The sequence below is a fragment of the Protopterus annectens genome, chromosome 2.part2, assembly GCF_019279795.1.
Source record: "Protopterus annectens isolate FY-2018-M chromosome 2.part2, PAN1.0, whole genome shotgun sequence".
Classification (NCBI taxonomy): Eukaryota; Metazoa; Chordata; order Ceratodontiformes; family Protopteridae; genus Protopterus; species Protopterus annectens.
Window position 1 is genome coordinate 665,983,112 of NC_056730.1, and position 23,972 is coordinate 666,007,083.

Consider the following 23,972-nt stretch of genomic DNA (forward strand, 5'->3'; position numbering starts at 1 on the left):
AAGACATTCTTCTAAACCATCTGACATTTGTAAAAAAGTTATTAAGTTGCCTAGGGTACACAGGAAACGAAAAGAAATCAAAACTAGTGCCCTCACAAAAGATAATATTCCTGGGTGCCAGCTTAAATTCAACGGCCCAGATGGCTTATCTCATGCCAGACAAACAAGGACAACTGACTCAGTATTTTCAATTGATGGCAACAAAATCCCAACTCCCTACAAGAAAAATTCTGCAGGCCTTGGGATTCATGGCATCCTGCATACTTCTAATTCCATATGCCAGACTGCATATGAGGAAATTACAATGGTACCTAAAAAGTGCTTGGACTCAACACTCGCACAGCTTGGAAACGGAAATACCACTAATTCCCTGCCTGCAACAGGAGTTTTGATGGTGGGCACAGGCATGTCACCTCAACAAGGGTCAGCCTTTCACTCTACCAACAGCCAGGCAAACTTTAACAACAGATGCTTCGGATTACGCCTGGGGGAGCACACATGGCAGGAAAATGTGTTCAGGGCAAATGGACCACAAACCAAATGCATCTACACGTCAGTCAGAAAGAGATGTTGGCTGTACAAAATGCCCTAACAGCTTTCAAGGACCTTCTGCATCCAGGACAATTACTATTAGACAGACAGCACCACAGTAATGTGGTACATAAGCAAGGGAGCACTCATTCTTACCCCCTATGCAGACAAGCCATGACCTTGTGGAACACAGCTCTAACTTATCACGTTCATCTGCAAGCACAATTCCTGCCAGGAAAGAAAAATAGTCTGGCAGACGACCTAAGCAGAAACATCATGGATCCTCACGAGTGGAAATTAAATCCACAAGTTTTCAGCGTGATAATGCAAAAGTGGGGGTACCCGGACATAGATCTCTTTGCCTCCCCACTGAACGGCCAACTACAAAAATTCTGCACAAGGACTTATCACACACAAGCATGGAAAGTGGATGCTCTTTCGTTCGGCTGGAAAGGCCTACACATTTATGCCTTCCCTCCTCTTCCTCTCCTTTCGAAGGTTCTCCTAAAAGCCAGACAAGAAAAAACACAGATGATTCTGATTGCTCCAGACTGGCTGACATTGGTAACCAATCTTAAAGAACTTAGCTCAAGGCCCACCTTGGAGTTTGCCTCAAATTCCACACCTTCTGACTCAACAAAACAATCAGATCCTGCACAGTCAGCTCAAAACCTTATCCCTGGCTGCATGGCAGATTCATTAGCCAAACAGACAACACCTCTCTCTAAAGCTGTTATGGATGTCATTTTGGAGGCCAGTAGGCCTAGCACCTGGAAATCTTATTCAGAAAAGTGGAAGAGATTCTGTGCCTGGAACCAGGCTCAAAGCCTTGACCCTCTTGTCCCTAACATACCTCAGATACTACAATACCTAACTGAGATGCTGGACAAAGGGCTATCCTTCTCATCCATTAAGATCCACGCTTCTTCCATCTCTGCTCATTACAACACAGATCCTCCTATTTTCTCTCATCCGTTGCTAAAGTAGTACCTCAGAGGGGCTAAAAACATAAGACCGCCCCGGAGAGCACCAGCACCTATTTGGGACCTCAACTTTGTCTTGGAAAAACTCACTTTGCCTCCTTTAGTGCCAGCCAATACAGCAGAAATAAAATATATACCATGGAAAACTGCCCTGCTACTGACAATAACCTCATCATGAAGAGTCTCAGAACTACAGGCACTAATGGCAGTGGAGCCCTTCATCATTTTTCACCAAGACAGGGTTTCCTTAAGAACAAAAACCCTTCATTTATGCCTAAGGTGGTATCCAGTGTGGCTCTTAACCAAACTATTCACTTGCCAACATTGTATCCAAACCCCAGAATAAAGGGGAGAGAATTCTACATTCCTTGGACATACACAGGCAATTACGCTTCTACTTGGACAAAACAAAAGCTTTCAGGAAAACTGAGTAATTGTTTGTATCCTATGTTGCAAGATCACAGGGAAAGGCTATTTCAAAGCAGACCATTTCAAAGTGGATAGGACACTGTATCCGGTTCTGCTACACACAGCATGGGAAGCCTGTACCATCTAACATTAGACCACATTCTACCAGGGCAACTGCAACTTCTACTGCCTGTCTTAGAGGAGTACCTACCAAGGACATTTTGGAAGCTGCAACTTGGAGTTCAGTGCACACATTAACCAAGCATTACCACTTGCCTCTTTACTCCAGATCCAGAGCAGGCTTTGCCACTGCAGTGCTGCAGGGCCTCATAGCCACACCAAATCCTCTCTAGAACCAGCCACCCTGACTCAGCTTTTGGATTCTTCCCAAGTGTAATGACTGCAGCAGTGAAACACAGTGAACATAGTACAGTTTTGTACCTACCATAAATGTAGATGTTAGAGTTTCTTCACTGCTGCAGTCCTGGTTACCCACCCGCCTTCCCCTCATTCTTAGCTGGGTCTTATCTATAACTGTCTACACTATACTTTCTATATGGTGTAATTGCTGGCTACTAAAGGTTATGCTTTTACCTTATGTATGTTTTGTAAGCAATATGTATTGCCTATCCTTTTAGGGGCACCTGAGATCTGGGGCAAGAAAAACTGAAGAAAATGGCGTTGGCTGCATCTTATATACCCCTGGTGCACTTGACGTCAGGGAAGAAGCGACAGCAACCGATGCCGGACCAAGACTTTGGAACTCTGGCCGACTGCGGGGACTGCCTGACGGCAGGATTACCCAAGTGTAATGACTGCAGCAGTGAAGACACTCTAACATCTACATTTATGGTAGGTACAAAACTGTAATTTCCATGGCCTTGCAGATCAGGCTCATCAGACTGATGGGGTGTTAGTTCCCGCGATCCAAGGTGGATCCCCCCCTTGTGGAGTGGGATAACTGTAGCTGCACGCCACTCAGTGGCACGAAGTCTGATGTGAGGGTATGATTAAACATGACACTTAGATGAGGTGCCATTTCATTTTGTAGTTCATGTAGTACATAGCCCGGGACGTCATCTGGTCCCATGGATGCTGTATTCTTAGCTTTGGAGAGTGCGTTTTTTACCTGTGTGGCCATTATTACCGGAATTTGGCAGTCTTCTGGTATTGAGATGGGCTGTTTAGGGGGTGAGAGTGGGGTGAAGTTGGCACTGAATCGATCTGCCAGGATATTGGCAATATCCTTGGGATCAGTATATTTAATGTCATTCTGTTGCAGCTCAGAGCAGATCTGAGCATTGCCATTCAGATTATTGACATAGTTATAGAATGCCTTGTGGTTGTCTTTGGAATCTTTGGCAATTTTATTTTTGTAACTAGCTTTGGAGGATTTTTTGAGGGAATCTCAGCTTCTTACTGAGGCTGGTAAGGGAATTTTTTGTATCGTGGGATTTTCCTCTTTTCTGCAACAGTTCTGCAGCATTGGATGCATATCAAACATTCAATTAAATGGACATGTTCCTATGAAATATAATTTCTGTCTAGCCTGGTCCAGTTTTTGTACCTTGAGGAATAATATATAAATTGTCTCAGAACTCCAAGTACTGAAATCCACATCTTCTATACCAAATATTTTCATGTATTTCTTCAAAAATCTACTCTCTTTTGTTACGTTTTCCCTTCTAGGCCATGCAGATACATCATCTCTGTTGCAAATAAAATTTCAGTCCCTGCCTACAGTGGATATAAAAAGTGCACACACCCCTGTAAAAATGCCAGGTTTTTTATATAAAAAAATGAGACTAGGAGCAGCTAGGATTATGTCCGTATGGTTTGTTTTCATTTATATAAATGTATGATTGCCTTCATCATAAATGATAATTTAATAAGGATATTTCTTGTTAAAAATGGCAAAGGATTTGTAGACTTAAAGCTCATTCTTACCTGTAATGTACAACAACTTTTCAGCTTTTGTGTTACATGCGTGCATTAATGTTTGGCAGGTTGATCTTTTATACAGTTGTTTCTTGCCATATGCATTTAAACCTGTGTCACGTTACAAAACTTTTTTGTTTTAATGAAAACTCTCAAAGAAACTAACATACTCCCAGAACACTCCCATAACCTATTAACTTAATACAAACAGACAAAACTATGTGCATCTTCAAATAATACATTTTAACCCTCCTAATAGGAAGAATTGTCCCAGATTGGCAGCCACACTCACAGGCTTTAATTGACCTACACTTAAGGTTGCCCATGGTAACGTATATTGCAGCTTCTGCTTCTACTTTAAGTGCTGTCTGTTTTTGTCTCATATTTATTCCTCTCCCAGAGGTAGAAAACAAAATGACCGCTTTCAGAAAACATCTTTTAGCCATTGAAAAAAATATTTTGTTTTTATTTCTTTATCAGCTGATCTCCATAGAAACATGAGAACTAGATACACACTTGCCTTCATCTACAAGCTTCTCGTGTTGCACTGTCAAAATTTATTTTCTAACTTTTCATTGCATTCAGTATTCTTTTATTTACTTTCTTCCACTTAAAACTGTTTGATCAAGCCAAGGGCCTTAATCCAATCATTCCATATGCAAAAAAAAAAAAGAACGAAAATGTATCCGTTTCACTTACATCATGGTCTGTATACTTTTATAACCCAGCCCTCAACTGAACCTTAGATTACAGCCTATTATCTTGCACATGCTTTTGTCCAGGCTTTTTTCTCTTTTTACATTACAGTGCCTACATTTCTTAAAAAACCAAAGAAGAAGAAAGAAGGAAGGAAAAAAGGGCACCTGTTTACTTTAGCGTCCCTGTAACACAGAAATATACAGTCAAGCATTTTCAGTTGTATTATGCATTGTCATGTTTTATAAAAATGTTAACTAAATTGTTTTATTAGCAGTTTCTCCTCCTCTTTCTCTCTCCTTAATGTTCTTCCAAATTTTAATGACATGAAGTAGGGCATATGCTTTTGGAGTCTGCTGCAAGTGGAACAAAGTCAAAAAAGTCCAATTATTCCAGGTTTTCTTGTTTAGCTACATTTCAAAAATGTGATTGCTTTGCAATCCCACATTTATTCATTACTTTCCGAGTGGCTGGTATTCTTCCTGTTGATCTCCATCCCCCAGCTCCAGTCTGATTCATTTCTAGCATACTATTGGTTCTTCTAGTCAACTCCTGTGATTTTCTGTGTCTCGTGAGCATTTTTCTTTTGAACACTAGAAAAGGTTTCACTGGTGTAGTCAGATTTATAACCAAAAAATAAGAAGCAGAATCCCCTTCTGTTTGATAGCTCACTTTTTGCTGGGTAAACATTTGTATTTCCTTCTTAGCATGTTCTTCATCAAAAAATGACTTTGACCCAACAGGAAAGTAAAATATTTTGAATGTAGCTGAATACAGCAGCTTGAGTCTCGCATCTGCCTCTTGCCATTCCCTTAATGCCAGAATAAATTTCTTCCTCTTTTGCCTGGTGTTGTATAGAGAGTGATCATTTTCCACAAACACTCTTGTCTCCAAGTTTTAGTACTTTGGCTTTCTCCCACAGTTTTGTCAGAATTGACTCGTTCTGCTGGTAGGATCGATCACATCCTTACTATTAGAGTTCTTGGCTGGTTTCTCATGGCCAAGTTTGGAGCATACACACAATGTGCCCTTTCAGTTAACTACTGCTGTGGAATACCAGTCCAGTTGCTTATTTGTGCTTTCATAAAATTAATGCAGTCTGTTCCTTCCAGTTTCTCTAGTACAGCAGAAAATCTCAGGTTTTCCCTATGTGCTGTATCCTCTAAGTCTACTATTTTTGAAACATCTCTTCTTGAGCTGTATCATACTCAGCCAACCTTTTCTTAATTTCAGCCTCTGATTTTTGCTGTTTTATCAGTACATCTGAGTATTTGTTTAAAGCTTCTTTCATTTATTCAAGCCTTTTGTTATTTGAGTTGATACATTCCTTGAGTGGTTCATTTATTTCACTTATTTTTTCCGCTGGATTACTGGAAGTTGTCTTGCACCAAAGCTGGCGGTTGATCTGCTTTTTGCTGAACAGCTGCATGATTCTTTCCAGCCAGCTTTTTCTCTTCTGTTGTGGTTGATTTTCTTTCCGGTTCTCTAAATTTCTTATTTCCACTTACTAGCCAGTAATTGAAATTTACCCAAAAAGACTAAATCACTGACTCTTTCTTCTAAGTTTCTGTTTTCAGACCAGGAGAACTGAAATTAAGCTGTTACTTGGTGTGCAGTCATCTTGGAAGCGTCCTATCTGAACTGAAGCCTTGTACTTTTATGTAATACCATCAGCTTTTTACAGGATGGAAAAAAATGGTGTTTGCTTTTTTTTCAAACACGTTTGGACCTGGTATTTGCAAATTGGGCTTTATTTATTTGATATTTCTGCAGGTATATTTCTGAAAATCTAACATTTTTATCACCATTTGTTAGCAGGTCAGTGTCTTTCTTGTAAGGATCCAATTTCTCAGTTTGATCTTGTAAGTGCCGTTACTAACTTTGGGCAGCCTCTGGCTTTTGAATGGGGCCAAAGAACTGTATGTAATCTCTGTGATATGGAAGGTTTTTTTTTTTTTTTTTTTTGCATTTTCATTGTCAGTGCTTTATGTTATGCCTTCATTGCTTGAGACTGTAATTACTATTTATTGTTAACTAGAATTTTAATTTGATTAGTTTTGTGCAGCCTAATGAAATTTGAGGCCTCCTGTTGATTTATCCTGAAATTTGCATTTGTTAGACATGGTTTGTTGATTATAGCCATGCACATGCTTGGATTTTAAATATTCAGTTCATTATGGACTTGTTAATGTTTGATATTAATTTTATTGTTTTGAATGATGCACTTCATATTTTTGTGTTGTATTTGTTCACTGTGTATTTATTGATGTAATATATAATTTCTGTGACAGTATCTTGTTTTGAGTTTTTGTTTTGCTTGCAGTGCTTCCCTTATAGTTGTATTATGCTTAGGTTTAAGTTCATTTGAAGTTCAGAAGTTTTTCTGGAACAGGCCTTGATAAAAGTAAAGCAGCTGAATTAGATCTTAGAATTCTTTCAGCATCATCCTTCTGAACTTGAGCAGAAACCTCTTCAGCAGAAATGTTCAGCAGCACTGAGAATACATTTTGAATAGACTTCATGTCCTGACATATGTCCCACTTTTGTGGAATTGCCAGAAATGTAAGAGTATTCAAGCATATTTCTTTCAACATATTTTTCTTGAAGGACTTTAATTTGTATTTATAACCTCATTAGAGTTGGCATGTATAAGTTTGGGGGTGGGTTGCAGATGGACTTCCCCCTGGAAAAAAAAAAGAAGTTATAAGAAGAGTGACTTGCCATTTCAGTAGGGAGTTGCGTGATTTCCCCCACTCTGGGCCAGTAATCAAGGAGCCCTGAATCCTCACCACTGGCACTGGAGAGGGACATTCACTTACTGAATAGAACAAGGCAAGAGAATGTGGGGGTGAGTGGTCCTTGTCAGATTCAAGACAGAATGCAGAATGCTCCCGAGACTTCAGTCTCTTCTAATAAAACATTATTTCTGTGCAGAATGACATCACATACATCTCATCATCTGCTCTGTTTCCTTCAGTATCCCCCATCATTAGAAGCTACCAGGGTTTACCACCTCTGTGCTGCAATATACCCAGACAGAGCTCTGCTCAGATGTGGTGCAACTGCTAGAAGTCATAAAACCATTTCACTCTTCCTACAGGAGCTGCAACCTATTCTCTAGCACAGACTTTGTGTCTCTGGCTCCATTCAAAGATGTGGGATAACATCTTTATGGCTTAACCCATATGTAAGGTCAGATGGATTAAGATTAATCTCATCACTTCCATTATATGGTGTTACCACATATACATTTAATTCAGTTAATGTAATACATGTACATTTCTTTTCCTTCCAGCAGGGCATGCTGTTTATAGATTTTAACACAGGCAAACATCACAGATACATTTCAGCACAAGCATCTGTACAAATCCGTTCGATTTACAAATGGCATAATTATTTACAAAATTCCAGCTAGCTGTGCTGACAAGTTGCACATTCACTGTTCTATGTCTCCTGGCATGGCTAGGAGTACTTCCTATCATCACAAGTTGCATCCAGTGTTTTAAGTAGAACCGAAAGATTTTCAGTTCTGTGAATTATTTTGTTAGCCCATATCTTGATAAAAGTAACACTTTCCTCAAAAGCTGTTTGAATCCCCCCTGGAAACTTGGGTTAGCAGAGAGTACATCAGTTTGCTATAATTTGCCTCAGAAGATTAGTAAATCAGTAGCTGCTTCCATGGTGAAAGAAAGTGCTTTAGATGAAGTTAATGGTCAAACAACTATAGAAGAAACAGGAGATGTTTTTTTCCATGTGGCAGCCTCGCTTATTTACACAGCAACACTGTAAAGAAATCTGGCAGTTATTTTGTGTTTTTTAGCTACAGGCAAAAATTAATCTTCACAATTAAATTACTCTTGAATATATTTGGGTGACAGTATATTACAATTTTCATCACTAGTTGACTATGGCCACGTTATGGATAGTCGAGAACTATTTCAAAGGATTGCAGCTTTCATGCCATTCCAAATGTCCACTGAGTGCCCAAAAGAAAGCAGTTCTTTAGTCTAAAAATATTATAAAGCTGTCACCGCTTCATAGTTAAGCAAGTAATTAAGGTACAAATTGCAGCCTTTGCAATTAAAATAGCAGCACAGTTGATTTTACCCACAAAAGAAAATATCTTAATTCTCTGTACGCAGAAGGTAACCAGCTCTATTGCATGTGCACATGCGAGTTTCATTTTGGGCTTCAAATAATAAAACAAAAGCAGCTTGATGTGTCTTCCTGTGCTAATGGCTCACATCTTATGAACTCCCTGAAAGAGAGAAATAGACCAACATTTCCCTTTTTGGTGTGTGTCCCCATGCAAGTATATTTTTTTAAACTATGAGCTTTTTTTACCAGTTGTTTATGAATGAAGCTGTAGGAAACATTGAAATAAAAAGTCCATTACCACTGTTACTTTTTATAACTTACTTCATAATCTGGAACAAACACAAGTCTTACCAGAGGTAGTGAATTATCAATGGCTACATTTGGTTCTTAAAAAAAAAAAAAAAAAACCTACCATCTCGGAAGTGGTTCGGCCACTAAGGAATTTTTTGCAATACCTCCAGTCGTTCCTAGAGTCTCATCCTATTGATGTTTCTAGGTGTCTGTTATTGCCTGTTTATTCTTGCATTACTATTTACAAAACCATACTTCATACAAGGTACTGAAAAATTTCTTCTCAAAACTTGCGTGATAGCACAATTGCATTAATACTTTAACTTCCTCTATTAGATAGAGATATTAAATTGTTTGCGTACTATTTATTTATATTGACATAATTTGCATATTTCTCTGCTTCTCAAAAAACAAGAAACAGACGTGAAATGTTACAATTGGAAGAAAAGTTACTGCTGAGATTTATGTACATGATATAGTTACTAAGATATTCCATATTTATTGAATTTTACAAAATGTATTGTTTACTGTGTTGTGACGTATCCACTTGAAGCTCTACAAAGATTGTGATCACTGTAAAAATTAGTTTGTGATGAACATGAATGTGACCACTGTAATGATCAGTGTTTAATGCAAAGTTTGCTTTTTACTTTTCTGTAGTAACACTTTTGGGAACTGACAGTATAATTTGATTTTGTCAAAAGCCTTAAGGCAACCATTGAAAGCTGGAATACAAACTTCCACAACTCCACTGGAGTTGAAACTAAAAGGCTGTATATTTTAACCTGAATTGATTTTTCTTTAAAGCATAAGCAATAAAAATGCTTTTTACATTTTCAATCTAGGGCCCAGTTACAGTATATGGAGGCTGTGGAAAGGATCACCCTGAATATTTCTGTAATAAAAAGACCAGCTGTAAAAGTTGTGCCATGGACCAGAACTGTCAGTGGGAACCCAGGAATCAAGAGTGTATTGTATTACCTGGTGAGTTTTGACTTCAGAATTAAAGAAATTACGTTACTACCTTACTTCAGTTTCTTACATTCATATAAACTGTGTAGAAGAGAATACAGAGAAATAAACCTAAGTGATGGACAAGTCTAATCATAAGTAACACACACCCTTGACAACTGTATATTGAAGTTGTGTTGAAGGTTTTTATTTCATTGTCTCCATGGTTTAGACTGAGCAGGCATTTTTTAAATTGTATTAATCTTTTGTTGACCCGGTTAATCCCACTAGGCCATTGACCTCTTTTGAGGAGAGGCCTAAGGTGATATAACTACAGGAAGGTTGATCAGGACACCATGGAACTTTTCTGATTTTGTGGTAAGAGCCATGGGATCTGTTACATCCATTTAAGCGGATAGCCAGCTTGTGCAGATGGGACCTCATTTGAATGGTCCCACAGTCAGTTGTGCAGCACTCCCCCTTATACAGCACTAGTGTTAGCACTATAAAATTAATGCAACTGTCACTGATAATTTTGCTCCTTTGCCCATAGTAATGCTTTTAGGCTTTACAGGTTAATGTTTCTAGAACTTGCAAATCTTGATTGGTTGGATAACTGCAGTCTTAAGATTTGTTTTTTTTGGGATTTTTGGAGTGATTTGTTTTATCAACCACAGACCTGATATAAAATTTGCTGACATTATATTTTCTGGATTGAAATAGTCCACCAATGAAATTTTTTTCACTCTCTATTGAAAAATATAGTAATATTTAGCATAGTGCATGTGGAAAACACAGATTCAACCCCCCCCCCCTTTAAAGCATCATGGCCTTTCTAAATAACGTGTCTAAACAAAATTTCTGTTTGTTTAATGAACAAAAAAGTTACACTGTTTTCATGCAGAAGTGCATACACACACACACACACACACACACACACACACACACACACACACACAGTCAAGCAGCTTCTCGTCTACCTCAGTAGCAGAAGTGAAATGTATTTTTATTACAATGAAAATATATTAAAATGAAAGAGTAAAAATAAAGATATTAAAATGAAAGTAAAACATAAATGGTACAACTTGCCAGTCAGAAAGCAGTTATCAGTTATCTAAGCTAACTAAATTTAAAACGTGACTGAACGATGAAATTAGAAAGTCCTAACAATACCATTCATGAGAGTAATATATTTTAAAAATGAAATGTTATACAAAAAAGAATTCTCAGAAGTGGATTGCAGTACCACCAATAAGACTTTTTTTTAACATAAAATTAATGCAAAATATACAAAGATCTGTTTAATAGGAAAGTAGGTAATGTAGCCCAGTGAAGTTAGTTTAAAACGCTAACTTAAAATGTGTACATGTGAACACGTGTGTATATACATGTGTGTGTGTATATATATATATATATATATATATATATATATATATATATATCGTACACAACACACATGATCTGGCTTGCGTGATGCATGTAATGCCTTGTACTGTAGGGTTTAGTTACTTGTTTCACCCCTTATTAAAAAAATGTTTCTTAATCCTGCAGTATAAAGTATTTCATATACAACAGACCCCCTAGTTTGCTCCATATTTTGATAGTGTATGTATGTATGTGCATATATTAAATATGTATTTTGTGTTTGTTTGTTTACAAATCTCTGTTTTGGGATCCTTTTTAGCTTTGTTGCTGTGAGCAAGAAACATTTGTATATTTTGAAGCTTGCAACAACTCCCTATAGCTTTTACAAGTTCTAAAAGAAACCTAGTCATATTGTGGTCTTACTTTAATATCTTAAACATTATGATTAAATGCAGCTGTAAGTCGTAATGCTGATACTGTAGATGAGAATTCACAGACACCCCAAATGAGGTGGAAAATTTTTGTTGTCAGAGGGCTCTAAGATCAGTATTTTCATGTGTTTATTGATTTGATAACTTGATAATTGAATTAGCCACTGTGATACAACCTGGGCCACAAGGGAAGGAGCAAGTGCAATAGGCATGGACTCTTTAGAGAAGCCAGTCAACCAACATGTTTTTGGGAAATGGGAGAAACTGGAATAACAGGAGAAAATACATGCAGATGTGGGGAATATGTAAATTCCACACAAGCAATAAACAGATATCGGGTTTGAGGCAGAGATCTTAGCCACTAAGCAAGTATTTTACCATGCTTCATCCTCATGCTGTTTTTTAATGTTTGAGACACAGAAAAAAGGGGAAGGTGCTAGAGCTGCATAGTGCCCATCTCCAACACTTGCGCATGCTTGATAGCTTGTTTGTTTTTGTATTATGTGCTTGAATCTGGTCCCTTTGGCAGTTTGCTGACTTGGCAGCCAGAAAAAAACCCAAGTGGATAATTAAATTGAAAATAAAAGGGGAAAAGTAATACGGATTAACTAACCGTCCAGTGATAGCCATTTTTTTTTCTTCCATACAGACTTTGTTCAACCTTGTTAAAGAAAAGTGTATTTTTGTAAAACACATTTTGTTGTAAACTCACAGTAAATGTAAAGAAATGGTGTGTCCATAAGAATCACATTTTGAATTTATTTTTACTGACTTTTCCTTACTGAAGTAAAAAAAAAAAAACTTTGGGAAAAAGGCATCTTAGAACTCTAAATTTGAATTCTATTTCCCTCGCTATTTAATCAAGTAATGCTTCTTAACAAGAATTGGCCTAGGAAGGATGTACTTCTAACTTTTTCTTCCTGTCATTGTAGGTTTTTTGTTTATCTCCTGGCCCTCATAGGAGTTCAGTTTGTCTTCATTAATACAACAGATTTGTAAAAAAGAGTATATAGACCAAGAAACTTTGATCTGTTTGGAAAAAGAAGCATCTGAGGAAGTGTGAAAATAAACAACAAAATATAGAGATTTTTGAAAAGTATAAAAAAAGAAATATGGACATGGGAAAGAGAGATATTAGATATGATGCAATATTTCTGCAAAGGTAAAAGCCAAATTAATCAGTATAAAGAAGACAGCCCCAAAATATTCAAAGAGAAATATGGGCAAAGGCATCCAGATGTAGAAAATTTACCAATTAAAAAATATCAAAGAGGGAATGTAGAAAAGAAGATTAGTGAAGTAGAAGTTAAAAACATAGAAGATGAGATTATGGAGTGCCTGCAAAGTGAAGGATTTGGTATAGAAGGTCGAACACAGCTTACATCACAGCATGATGTAACGAGTCCGCAAAGTAAGGATTAACTGGAAGATCAGGAGACATCTGAAGAAGAAATATGGACATGGGGAAAGAAAAAGATTTAATATGGTATAATGTCTACACAAAGAGAAAGTAAAACTAATCAATGCAAAAAGAGTAGCACCAAAGATATTTCAATACAAGTACAGGCAAAGGAATTCAGACATGGAAAACTTTACAATACAAAAAATAAGATGACAGAGGGAAAGTAGAAAAGGAGTTTAGTAATTGAGGAAGTTAAAGAAATAGAAACTGAGGTTATGGAGTATCTGTGAAGTGAAGGATTCGGTGTAGAAAACCCAATTCAGAAAGCACCACAACAGGATAGAGTAATGGACATCCAAATTAAGGAGAAACCAGTAGAACGAGAAGTAATTGGTCAGGTGCCATATGAAGATATTTTGTAGCCTTCCACAGGAAACCAGTATAAATGTTCACTTGAAGCTTGCTAGCAAGGGAAAGAACAGGCAACTGTGGAAACTGACGCAGTCAATGAAGAGTAGTGGGCCAGTGAGTTCCCATGTGACAGAGCAATGGATGGCACAGGATGACATTGAGGATAATGTGCCACAGGAAGATGTTATAGAACTTTATATAGAATGCCTGCAGGAAATGGAAAACAATGTGTCCTCAGTTAAGAAAAAAATGAGTGAGAAAGAGTTGCTTGATTTAATAGAGAGATATACATATGTTAAGATCAGTGAAAGAAATAGACTGCAGAAGGTCAATAAAAACCCAAATAGTCAGAAGTTTGATAAAACAAACGAACACAGCAATTAGAACTGTCCGTAGAGATCCATGTGCTATAACAGAAGTAAACAGGATACATTACTGTGCAGCAAAATTAATAACGGATAAAGTTTTACCACAGAAATGCAGGGTAGTGAGGGAATGGAAGGGGAGAAGTCGAATACAGTCATGGAAGTATCAAATAGAGAAAACTATGAAGCAAGTAAGACAAGAAGTGTCGCTATTCTATTAGAAGAGTATAGAAGAGGGAACAGATCAAAAATACTTAGAAAGATAGACGTGATAAAAACAATGCACAGTATTACAACAGATCAGGATCTGTCATGCACTATTGCAAATAAACTAAAAATGCCAGCACAGACAGAAAAACTTGGAAGATGCACAGATAAATATAAAGGAAAAGTACCAAATAAGGAATTTATTGATGACCCAAAAAGCTTTAAAGAGAACTGGAAAACAATGTAAAAGGAATTGAAAGACTACCAAAAAAAGAAGAAATAGATGCATGTTGAAGAAGTATTTATGAAAGTATAAAAAAGAAATATGGACATGGGAAAGAGAGTTATTAGATATGATACAATATTTCTGCAAAGGTAAAAGCCAAATTAATCAATATAAAGAAGAAGTAGAAGAAAGAATAAGAAGTTTAAAGGTACAGGATATGAAATAGGATGAAGTTACAGTAAGAGAGATTGAAATAAAGATAAGCTAAGCCTCTAATTGAAAAACGCCAGGCCCGGATGCAGTACCTAATTTCTGGTTAAAAATATTAACATCTTTATATGAAAATTTAGCCATGAGTAAGAATTATTTAAAGAACTGTTTTTTATATGCACACCCCAAACAAACACCAACCTGGCTAACAGGAGAAACATTGCTCATACTTAAGAGCGCACCTGCAAGCTACCCTAAAAATTATAGTCCAGTAACTTGCCTTCCGAAGACGTATAAACTATATACTGAAATTGATGCTGACAGTTTATAGTCATTTAGAAGAAAACTCAATTATGGCAGTAGAACAAAAGGGCAGTAAAAGAAAGGCATATGAAACAAAGGATCATTTGTTGTTAAGGTCATAGTGGAGAACTGTAAAAAGAGGAAGAATTTAAGTATGGCATGGATTTGACTATAGAAAAGCATTTGATAATATCCCACATTTATGGATGAGTGCCTAAAATGTATAAGATACTACCTATACTGATCGACTGTATTACAGTGACCATGAAACAGTGGCGGACCACTTTGCAGTTAAGCCATGATAAAGGACAAATTATTATTCCAGGATAGAAATTCAACAGGGGATATTCCAGGGGTGACTGTCACCACTGTTATTGTCTTGCCCTTAACCCATTAAACTGACTACTTAACAGCTTAGGTTATGGCTGTAATTTGGCTCCTAGAAAACAACAAGGTGTTAAGACTTCTCATCTTCTCTTTGTCGGTGATTTAAAACTGTGTACCTCATCAGATGAGAAACTGAAAGAACAACTGCAAGCTGTAAAAACTTTTTCAGATATAAGAATGTCATTTGGTCTTGATAAATGTGCAAAAGCAGTAAAACTACAGCACCAACAAAACATCAGTTTGGGACAAGAATGTGATATAAAAGAACTGGAGCAAGAGGGAGTGTATAAATATTTGGGAATTCACAGAGGATCCACAGTAAAGCGCAATAAATGCAAATAAAACTTTGTAAGGAATAATTCAGAAGGCTTTAATTTTGAAAACTACATTGACATCTAGGAACAAAATTCAAGCTATAAAACAGTTTGCTCTTCCAGTCCTAACTTACAGTTTTTTAGTGCTTGACTGGCCCCAAAATGTATTACATGAAAAACAAGAAGGATGCTTCATGCTCACCGTATGATTTATAAAAATCAGTGCATACTAAGATTATGTATTGCCCATTCTGAAGGAGGTATGGGCCTCCTTGAAATTGATTATATGTATAGATCTGTAATTGTGGGACTGTGCACATATCTGCTGACCTCACAAGACCCAAACATAGTGAAAGTTCTGAAACATGAGGAGAATAAATCTAAGATGACTTCTCTGTTTAGTTTAGCAGAAGCGTATCGGCATCAAGCAGGAATTGAAGTCAAACCAGAAGTAGTTAAAAATCAGGCAGCAACTGAATGTGCCAAAAAACAAAAGAAAGAATATAAGGTGAAGGACCAGATGAGAAGACAAGAAATGTGGGAAATGCATAAATTATAGTTGCAAATATAGAAAACTTCTGGAAGAACCTCATTGATCAAGATCGAATGCAGGAATGTTTAACGAGAGGCAAATTCAAACCAAGAGTTGAAAGGTTAATATTGGCGGCCCAAAGTAGTGGACTGCATACACGTTGGTTAACAGTCTGTTGAATATATGGGAGAAACAGACAAATGTAGGTTTTGTAAAACTGAATTGGAAACAGTCGCACACCTCGTTGCTTGTTGTGACATATTAATGGCAGAGGGGCTGTATACTGAAAGGCATAATAATGTGGCAAGAATGTTGCACTGGGAATTGTGCCAAACATTATGGTATAGAAGTGGCTGAAAAAAACATTAGAAACATGGGCCAGAAAGCATGAATTCTAAATCACATGGGATCATCCATTACCAACACTTCAAAAGATAGATGCTAGAAAACCAGATATAGTGGTCCATGAAAAGAAGACAAAAATCGCATTCATCATTGAAATTACCACACCCAGTAACTAGAGTGTCTTGCGTACAGAGACATATTACGAAAATAAAATTGCTAAATATTCCAAAGATGACCACAAGGCATTCTATAACTATGTCAAGAATCTAAATGGCAATGCTCAGATCTGCTCTGAGCTACAACAGAATGGCATTAAATATACTGATCCCAAGGATATTGCCAATATCCTGGCAGATCAATTCAATGCTAACTTCACCCCCCTCTCACCCCCTAAATGGCCCATCGCAATACCGGAAGATTGCCAAATTCCAGTAATAACGGCCACACATGTAAAAAAATGCACTCTCAAAAGCTAAGAATACAGCATCCATGGGACCAGATGACATCCCGGGCTGTGTACTACATGAACTACAAAATGAAATGGCACCTCACCGAAGTGTCATGTTTAATCTTACCCTCACATCAGGCTTCTTGCCCACTGAGTGGCGCACAGCTACAGTTATCCCACTCCACAAGTGGGGATCCAGCTTGAATCCTGGGAGCTACCGCCCCATCAGTCTGACAAGCCTGATCTGCAAGGCCATGGAACGTATTATCATGGAACTTATAAACAAAGACATTGGCAACCTTAAAACACTGGACCCCTTCCATTTTGGGTTTGTGAAGGGCCGATCTTGTGTCTTGAACCTGATTTACTTATTCAAATTAGTCTCCAGAGCCGTGGACGAGGGTAAGGCAGTCCACACAGCCTATCTGGACCTCGCCAAGGCCTTTGACACCATCCCCCACTCTGGAATCCTAGATAAACTTGCTAAACTGGGCATTAATCCCTACGTCACTCGATGGGTTGCCAACTGGCTTACTGACAGAACCCACACTGTAAAAGTAGCTGACTCCAAATCCAGCTCCAGACAAGTGACAAGTGGAGTACCTCAGGGTTAAGTCCTGGGACCTCTCTTGTTTGCCATCTACTTCTCTGAAGTACCGGCCAACACTAAGGGACTCTGGCTAACTAAGTTCACAGATGACTGCAAACTGGGAGCCATTATTGAATCCCCAAATGATGTGGATACTCCTACAAAAGGGCCTTACAGAAACAGATGCTTGGTGCCAGAGCCATGGGCTCAAGCTCAATGCCAAGAAATGTATAGTTATCCCTTTTGGGAAAAAAAATGTACCCGTGAATTACCACATAAGTGGCAGTACAGTAAACACCGAAAGTGTGATAAGAGACTTAGGGACACAGGTCGACAGTGGTCTCACCTTCGATAACCACATCGCCATAACAGTCAGGAAATCCTGTGTGGCGCACCTCATCACTAAGGGCTTTTCATCCAGAAAAAAGGAGGTCATTGTCCCACTGTACTCATCCCTCATTAGACCCATTATAGAGTACGTCTCATTTGGTATGTACCTCTCAAGACATCTGCAACAACTGGAAAGGCTGCAGAAATACCTCACTAAAAGAATCACAGGTCTAAAGCAGATGCCCTATGCTGACCGCCTTAAAAAAACTCCAGTTATATTCTGTTGCATATCGTCTACTCCGGGGCAATCTCTGTTTAACATACAAGGACATGTCAACATGTCAAACCCAGAGCTGTTGGACATGCTACAGTTAAAGAAATCCCAATCCCTCAAAGCCACACGCTCCAGGGATCTCAATCTTGTCATCACAATAAACAAAACATGTTGGAGGAATAGGTTCCTGACCCAGAGACCCCCAGACTCTGGAATAGACTGCCCATACATGTCAAGCAGAGCGCCTCTTTGACCCTCTTCAAAAGGAACCTTGATGATTGGATGGGAGAAAGGAAATTCACCCCAGGTAGCACATCAGTCGCCCTGCTAGACAGGGGTCCAGGGAAGTAAATAGTGTGGGAAGAAATAGCCAGGGAATTGTTATGGCTAGGCTTGTATAGGCCCTTGGGCCGATAGCCTGGTACCAACCTATGAACATACAGTTGTAAAATATCAGGATTTTCAGGCAGAAATGAGAACAATGTGGAAGATAGATACCCAGACAGTTCCAATAGTAGTAGGAGCAACAGGTTTATAAAAAAGAATGTACAGACATATTTAGATATGATACCAATACATGTAACTCCTTACGAATTGCAGGAGGAGGTATTACTGGGCACTTTGCGGATGCTGAGAAGAGCACTTTTGGCTGACATCAAAAAAATTGAAGCAGTACTAATTTCATGAGCTTTAATCGTGCTTTGACTTAGGAATGGGATCCATTTCCATCATGGTTTTAGAATCCCAAAAGATGTGGAGAAATTAAAGAAAGTACATTTGTGATTTTGTAATGTATTGGTGTATACATATGGTGTCTGAGCTTAACACTAGCAGTCCTAAACAGAATACAGACTTTGTAGGTGTCTGCACATGGCCATCTGTGAATTATAGTGGACAAGAAGACTTCCTGTTATAAGTGAAAGAGTTATTGCATAGTCATTATTTTATAGACAAATGTAGTAGTCTACATTCATGAACCATAGTTATATAAATATAATTACAAAGGTAGATGTGTTCTACAGTCTCAAGCCATTTTGTGTTATGTGACAGAAATAAGGAAAGCTGGATTATGATATCCCATGATTTTCCACTTATGGGTAACTGCTTCAGTAACCTAAGTTTTATATGGGTTGTAAATTAGTATATTGGGCATATCCTGTACATTCACTATTAGAACAGGAGATCTGATATTGTTAATCCTCGTTCATTCCTTACGCATGGGTATCTGTTCCGACCTCGGAAGTGAGCCGGCCAGTTTCCTAGCTCGCATCAGCTTCAAACTCTCGAGCTAAACTCTTATCCACAATCCCCTCTCCCTGTTGCCTCAGATTTTGTTTGCCGCGTTGCCATTCGGTCGTGTCAAGCTACTTCTCTTGAGCTAAGTACAGTTATTTGTTGTTTGTCTTTCAGATTACTTTTCTGTCAGAAAAGTTTATATTTCATTGTCTCTTACCCTATTGCAACTAGCATACATATTTTCTTCAGGTTTTTCTGCTCTTTTCTTTACCACTTTTACCATGAGGTATACTCTCTTTAGCATCATTGGTAATCCTTCCCTTTTTCTCATACCTTCGGATATTCTCTTGTACCATTGCTGGTATCTTTTTGTATTAATTAATTTGCTGTCATTGCAGATAAGAAGGGTAGTCCAGGGTTTAAAAGGTGTTCTGATTCTGGACACAAACTGCCTACTTCTGATGCACACTCTGTGCATTTATTGTTTGGGGGGCGTCCCACTTATCTGTGGGACCCACCCTGTACTATTTGTGAGAACATTTTGAATATAACCTTGTTGGAAAGGAAAATTAAGCTGTTACTGAAGGAACTTATTAAATCTACCTTTTCAGAGGCTATTTCTGGGTCGGAGGCCTTAACCCCTCCTAGAGCCCATAAGAAAATCTTGGATGTTCCTACCAAGGCTAAATCTTTGCCTTTGTCCCTGGCTGGGGACTCCCGCCAACCAAAACCTAAAAAGGCTAAAATTTTGGCCCTGGAGCTCACTCAGTCAGCCCCAGTGCTTTTGGTGCCTAGACCTTCGGCACCGAGGCCTGCGGCTCCATTAGTGATCTCGGCTCCGTCTTCTCCTACAGCCTTCACTATATCAGCACAGAGGGGCTCCTCTGTTCAGACTGCTACCACTATATCGGCACCGACCATTCAGTTGGCGCAGACCTTGACTTCATCGGTTCTGAGATCTTCCTCTGAACCGACACCTTTATTGTTGACTCCAGTTTTGTTGGTTCCAGCTTCGTTAACGACAACCACTTTGGCACCTATCCCTGTGTTGGTGCAGACCATGTTCTCAGCACCAATGATTTCTTCAGTGCAGACACTTGCAGTCCAGTCTCTCTCTGCACCGTTGTCCTCGGTGCGGACGGGTGAGATGGGCTCTGATTTTGCCTCTTCTTTGGACAGGCCTGAAAAGTAAATAACTGTTTAACAATCCATGACTACTACTGAGGCTCCTGCTACCTTAGTTGAATCGGCCTCTGAAGTTTTGCCTACTACTGTGGTTCCTAGTGAATTATCAGACATTGGATGTCTCTACCCCAGCATGTGGTGCTGCTAGGCCTCCTGCAGCCATGTCTATAAAGGCCTTTGCCAGGGCTAAAGCAGCCAAAACTGTTAAATCAGTGCCTGTTACCACTTCTAGTTCACAAATGCTTACTCTGGCAGAGGATTTAATCTCCGGGATCCCAATCTCACCCAGACAGGGCCTCTCAGCCTCCAGAAAAGAGACCTTGTCCTCTGATGATTCTTCGGATGACTCAGACATTACAGATCAGCCAGAGGCTCCTTTTCTACTTATGAAGATTCGATGCTGAAGAATCCATTCCATCTGCCTCTCCACCAGAGGAATTTCCTTTGGGAAAACCTTACATGCCATGAGAGAACAATTCCAATGGCAGGGACAAGATTTCTCAGATTCAAGAAAAGGCTTAGGACCTTTCTGCACTTACCACAACATAGGCCCTTAGCTATACCTCCAGTATTGCCTGTTGTGGATGATGCATTTAATGATGTTTGCACTGCTCCTGATACTTTACCTCCAGCCCCTGCCAAACCAGATAGATTTTACAGGGTACCAGACACTCATCACCACCTATACAAGGCCCCACTTGCAGATCCTGAGACTATATCCCAGACCTCAGCAAAAACCCTCTCCTTCTGAAAATCCAGGGGTAGAGAGAGAGAGGGTAAAAAGCTCAGCTAGAGCTTTAAACTGTCAGTTTCACATGATCCAATACCAAGAGTTTATGTTTGATCAGTTAACTAAGAAGCTGTCCTCTGATGAATCCTTAGATAAGAAATATGTTTTAGAAATGGTGAATAACATTCAGCAGGTTAGTAACCATTCTTTAAAATGTGGCTATGATGCACTGGAGGCTTCATTTAGATCAGCCATGACTGGCACAGTGATAAGAAGACATGCATGGTTGAAAGAACAGGTCTTGCCGGATCATGTTAAAGCAAAGCTGTTAGATGCTCCTATGGATAAGGCCAGTCTATTTGGTACCCTGCTCAGCAAAGTAATGAAAAAAATGGAAGGCAAAAAAAAAATCACAACAGGAGTAGGATTTTACAGTTACAGGGCCCCAAGTTTGGTTAGGAACAACTGGCCCAAAATTGGTCCCCTCAGACTCCTCAAAATCTCAAAGAGGCAGAAATCAATCCAGAGGAGGTGCCCAATAACCAGCGAGGCACAGACACATGCCCCACTGCACCTGCTGGACAATCACAGTGACGGAGCAAATAGCAGCACCTTTAAAGACAAGTGGATTTTGCAAACCATAGACCAAGGCTACAGGTTCCACTTCCACACTTTACCAGTAAAGAGAAAATGCCAAACCTACCTCCAAAAACAAAACAAACAAAAAGAGCAGCTCAATTAACAAATTAAGAAGCTGTGGAAGAGTGAAATAACACAACAGAGTACCAAGAAAAGAAAAGTTGGATACATCATTGTCCCAAAATTCAAAATGCGAATCCAAATTTATCCATACCTGGACGACTGCTGTTTGTTAGCGCAACAAAAAAAGCTGACAACAACAACAGATTTACCCTGGGATACACAGTCAATTTAAAAAGTCAAGACTGATACATCCCCAGACAAGAACATTCTTGGGCGCGTTGGGTGGACAGTAAAAACAAATGGCATTCCTAACTGCAGAAAAACAAGAAACACTCCTTACTTTTTTGGGCATTAACAAAAAAACAACAACACTACAGAAAAAGTACTGCAGGCCTTGGGCCTGCTTCACTCAAAGAAGGCCATTTAATGATAAGGACAGACAACACCACAGTCATGTGGCCTAGCAGACATGTTAAGCAGAACCACTTAGATGATGCTGTCAGACATGCACAAGGACATGCCACCCACTTGCATGGAAGGGACTCTCTATCCTTTCAGTGAAGGAGGCCTGACAGCATATGCATTTCCTCTTCTTGATGATGCACAAAGTACTACTGAAAATCGATAACTCAGAACAACTACAACATCATCATGCCCAAACCTAAAAACCTTTTGCAACTGACTGCCTGGACACATACAAGCAACTACCAGACTTATCCCAAAGGGTAAAGACATTATATCCCTTGAAGCCAAGACCTTCAAACAAGAGGAAACTATGCAGAAAATGGAAAAAGTTTGTTTATTTGGAGTACTGAAAGATTTGAACCAGCAGCAACAGCAGATCTTCAACACCTATCATGGAAAACTGCTTTCTACTACTTACTAATTACTTCAAGGATCCCAATCCACAGAACAGGGGGGAAAGGGCTGCATACCTTGGATGTACATAGACAGTTACGCTACTACCTGGACAGAACCAAAAGTAACAGAAAAACTGACCAGCTTTTAGTAGCCTATGCAACAGGAAGGAAGGAAAAGCAATTTCAAACAGACAATCTCCAAATGGATAGGAAATTGCATAAGATTCTGTTACTCCTACCATGGAAAACCAGTTCCACAGAACATAAGACCTCATTCTACAAGGGTACAGCCACTACCACAGCTTTTTGCCAAGCATTATAATTTACCTCTATACTCTAGATCATAATTCTTCTTCCTCCTCCCTAGTTTGGCTATGTTTTTCTTCCCTTTTTATATGACTGCAGATGCATTCTTGAAGGACATAGTACAGTTTTGTACCTACCATAAATGTAGATGTGGGGAGTCTCTTATGGTGTATTTGTTTGTATATATGTACATACATGCTTATTTTTGTGTTTGCCTTCTACTATTTTGGAAACATTGGCATTTATCCAAAATTTAGCTTTCCTCAGCAGAGATGATGTCGGGTGAAGTGCGACATCAGCGAGCCGAGACAGACTTTGGAATCCCGACGAGAGAGGGCTGCCTGGACGGACAGACAACCCATTTGTTATGACTGCAGATGCTATCCTGTTCGGACATCTACAGTTATGGTAGGTACAAAACTGTACTTTTCTCCCTCAGTCTCCATGAGGTCCACTAGAAGCCTTTCTGAACATGATGTGTTGCATCTTGTGGATCAGGTGCTCTTGGCCAGAGGTATCCCACCCCTCAGGAACTATCCTTCCTTGGGAGTTGATCACCCATCTCCAAAGACCCCTTCTTATTCTCCTCCTTCATTGCCTTTGAAGTCCATGGATATAGCACAGTCTTCCCCTTCTGTGGTTCCCTTTATGGATCTCACTAAGGAACCGCAGTTGCCTTTGTGGCAGAAAAGTTTTGCTACGACCCAGGATGTCAGTTGTGACACACATAGTTTGCTGCTCCACAGCCATCCAGGGACTCTGGGTCAGCAGGCTGAGCCACTTAGGGGAGGGGGGTGTCCCCTGTCCTAGACATGCACTCCTCTTCAGGTGGTCCACCCTTCCAACTGATGGAGAAGGGTTTCGCAGCTGCTGGCGATACTGGACTGTCTATACCTCCGCCTTCCTCTGGTACACTGG

At 39.2% G+C, this 23,972-nt stretch overlaps 1 protein-coding gene across 1 annotated transcript in view; it reads left to right on the top strand.

Annotated features, from left to right (window-relative positions):
- Window positions 1–23,972, top strand: part of ATRN (attractin) — a 2,639,854-nt gene that overhangs the window by 931,619 nt on the left and 1,684,263 nt on the right. The window contains exon 11 of the mRNA XM_044064458.1: window positions 9,791–9,929. Coding sequence (XP_043920393.1) covers window positions 9,791–9,929 — 139 coding nt within the window. The remainder of the gene's footprint in view (window positions 1–9,790; window positions 9,930–23,972) is intronic.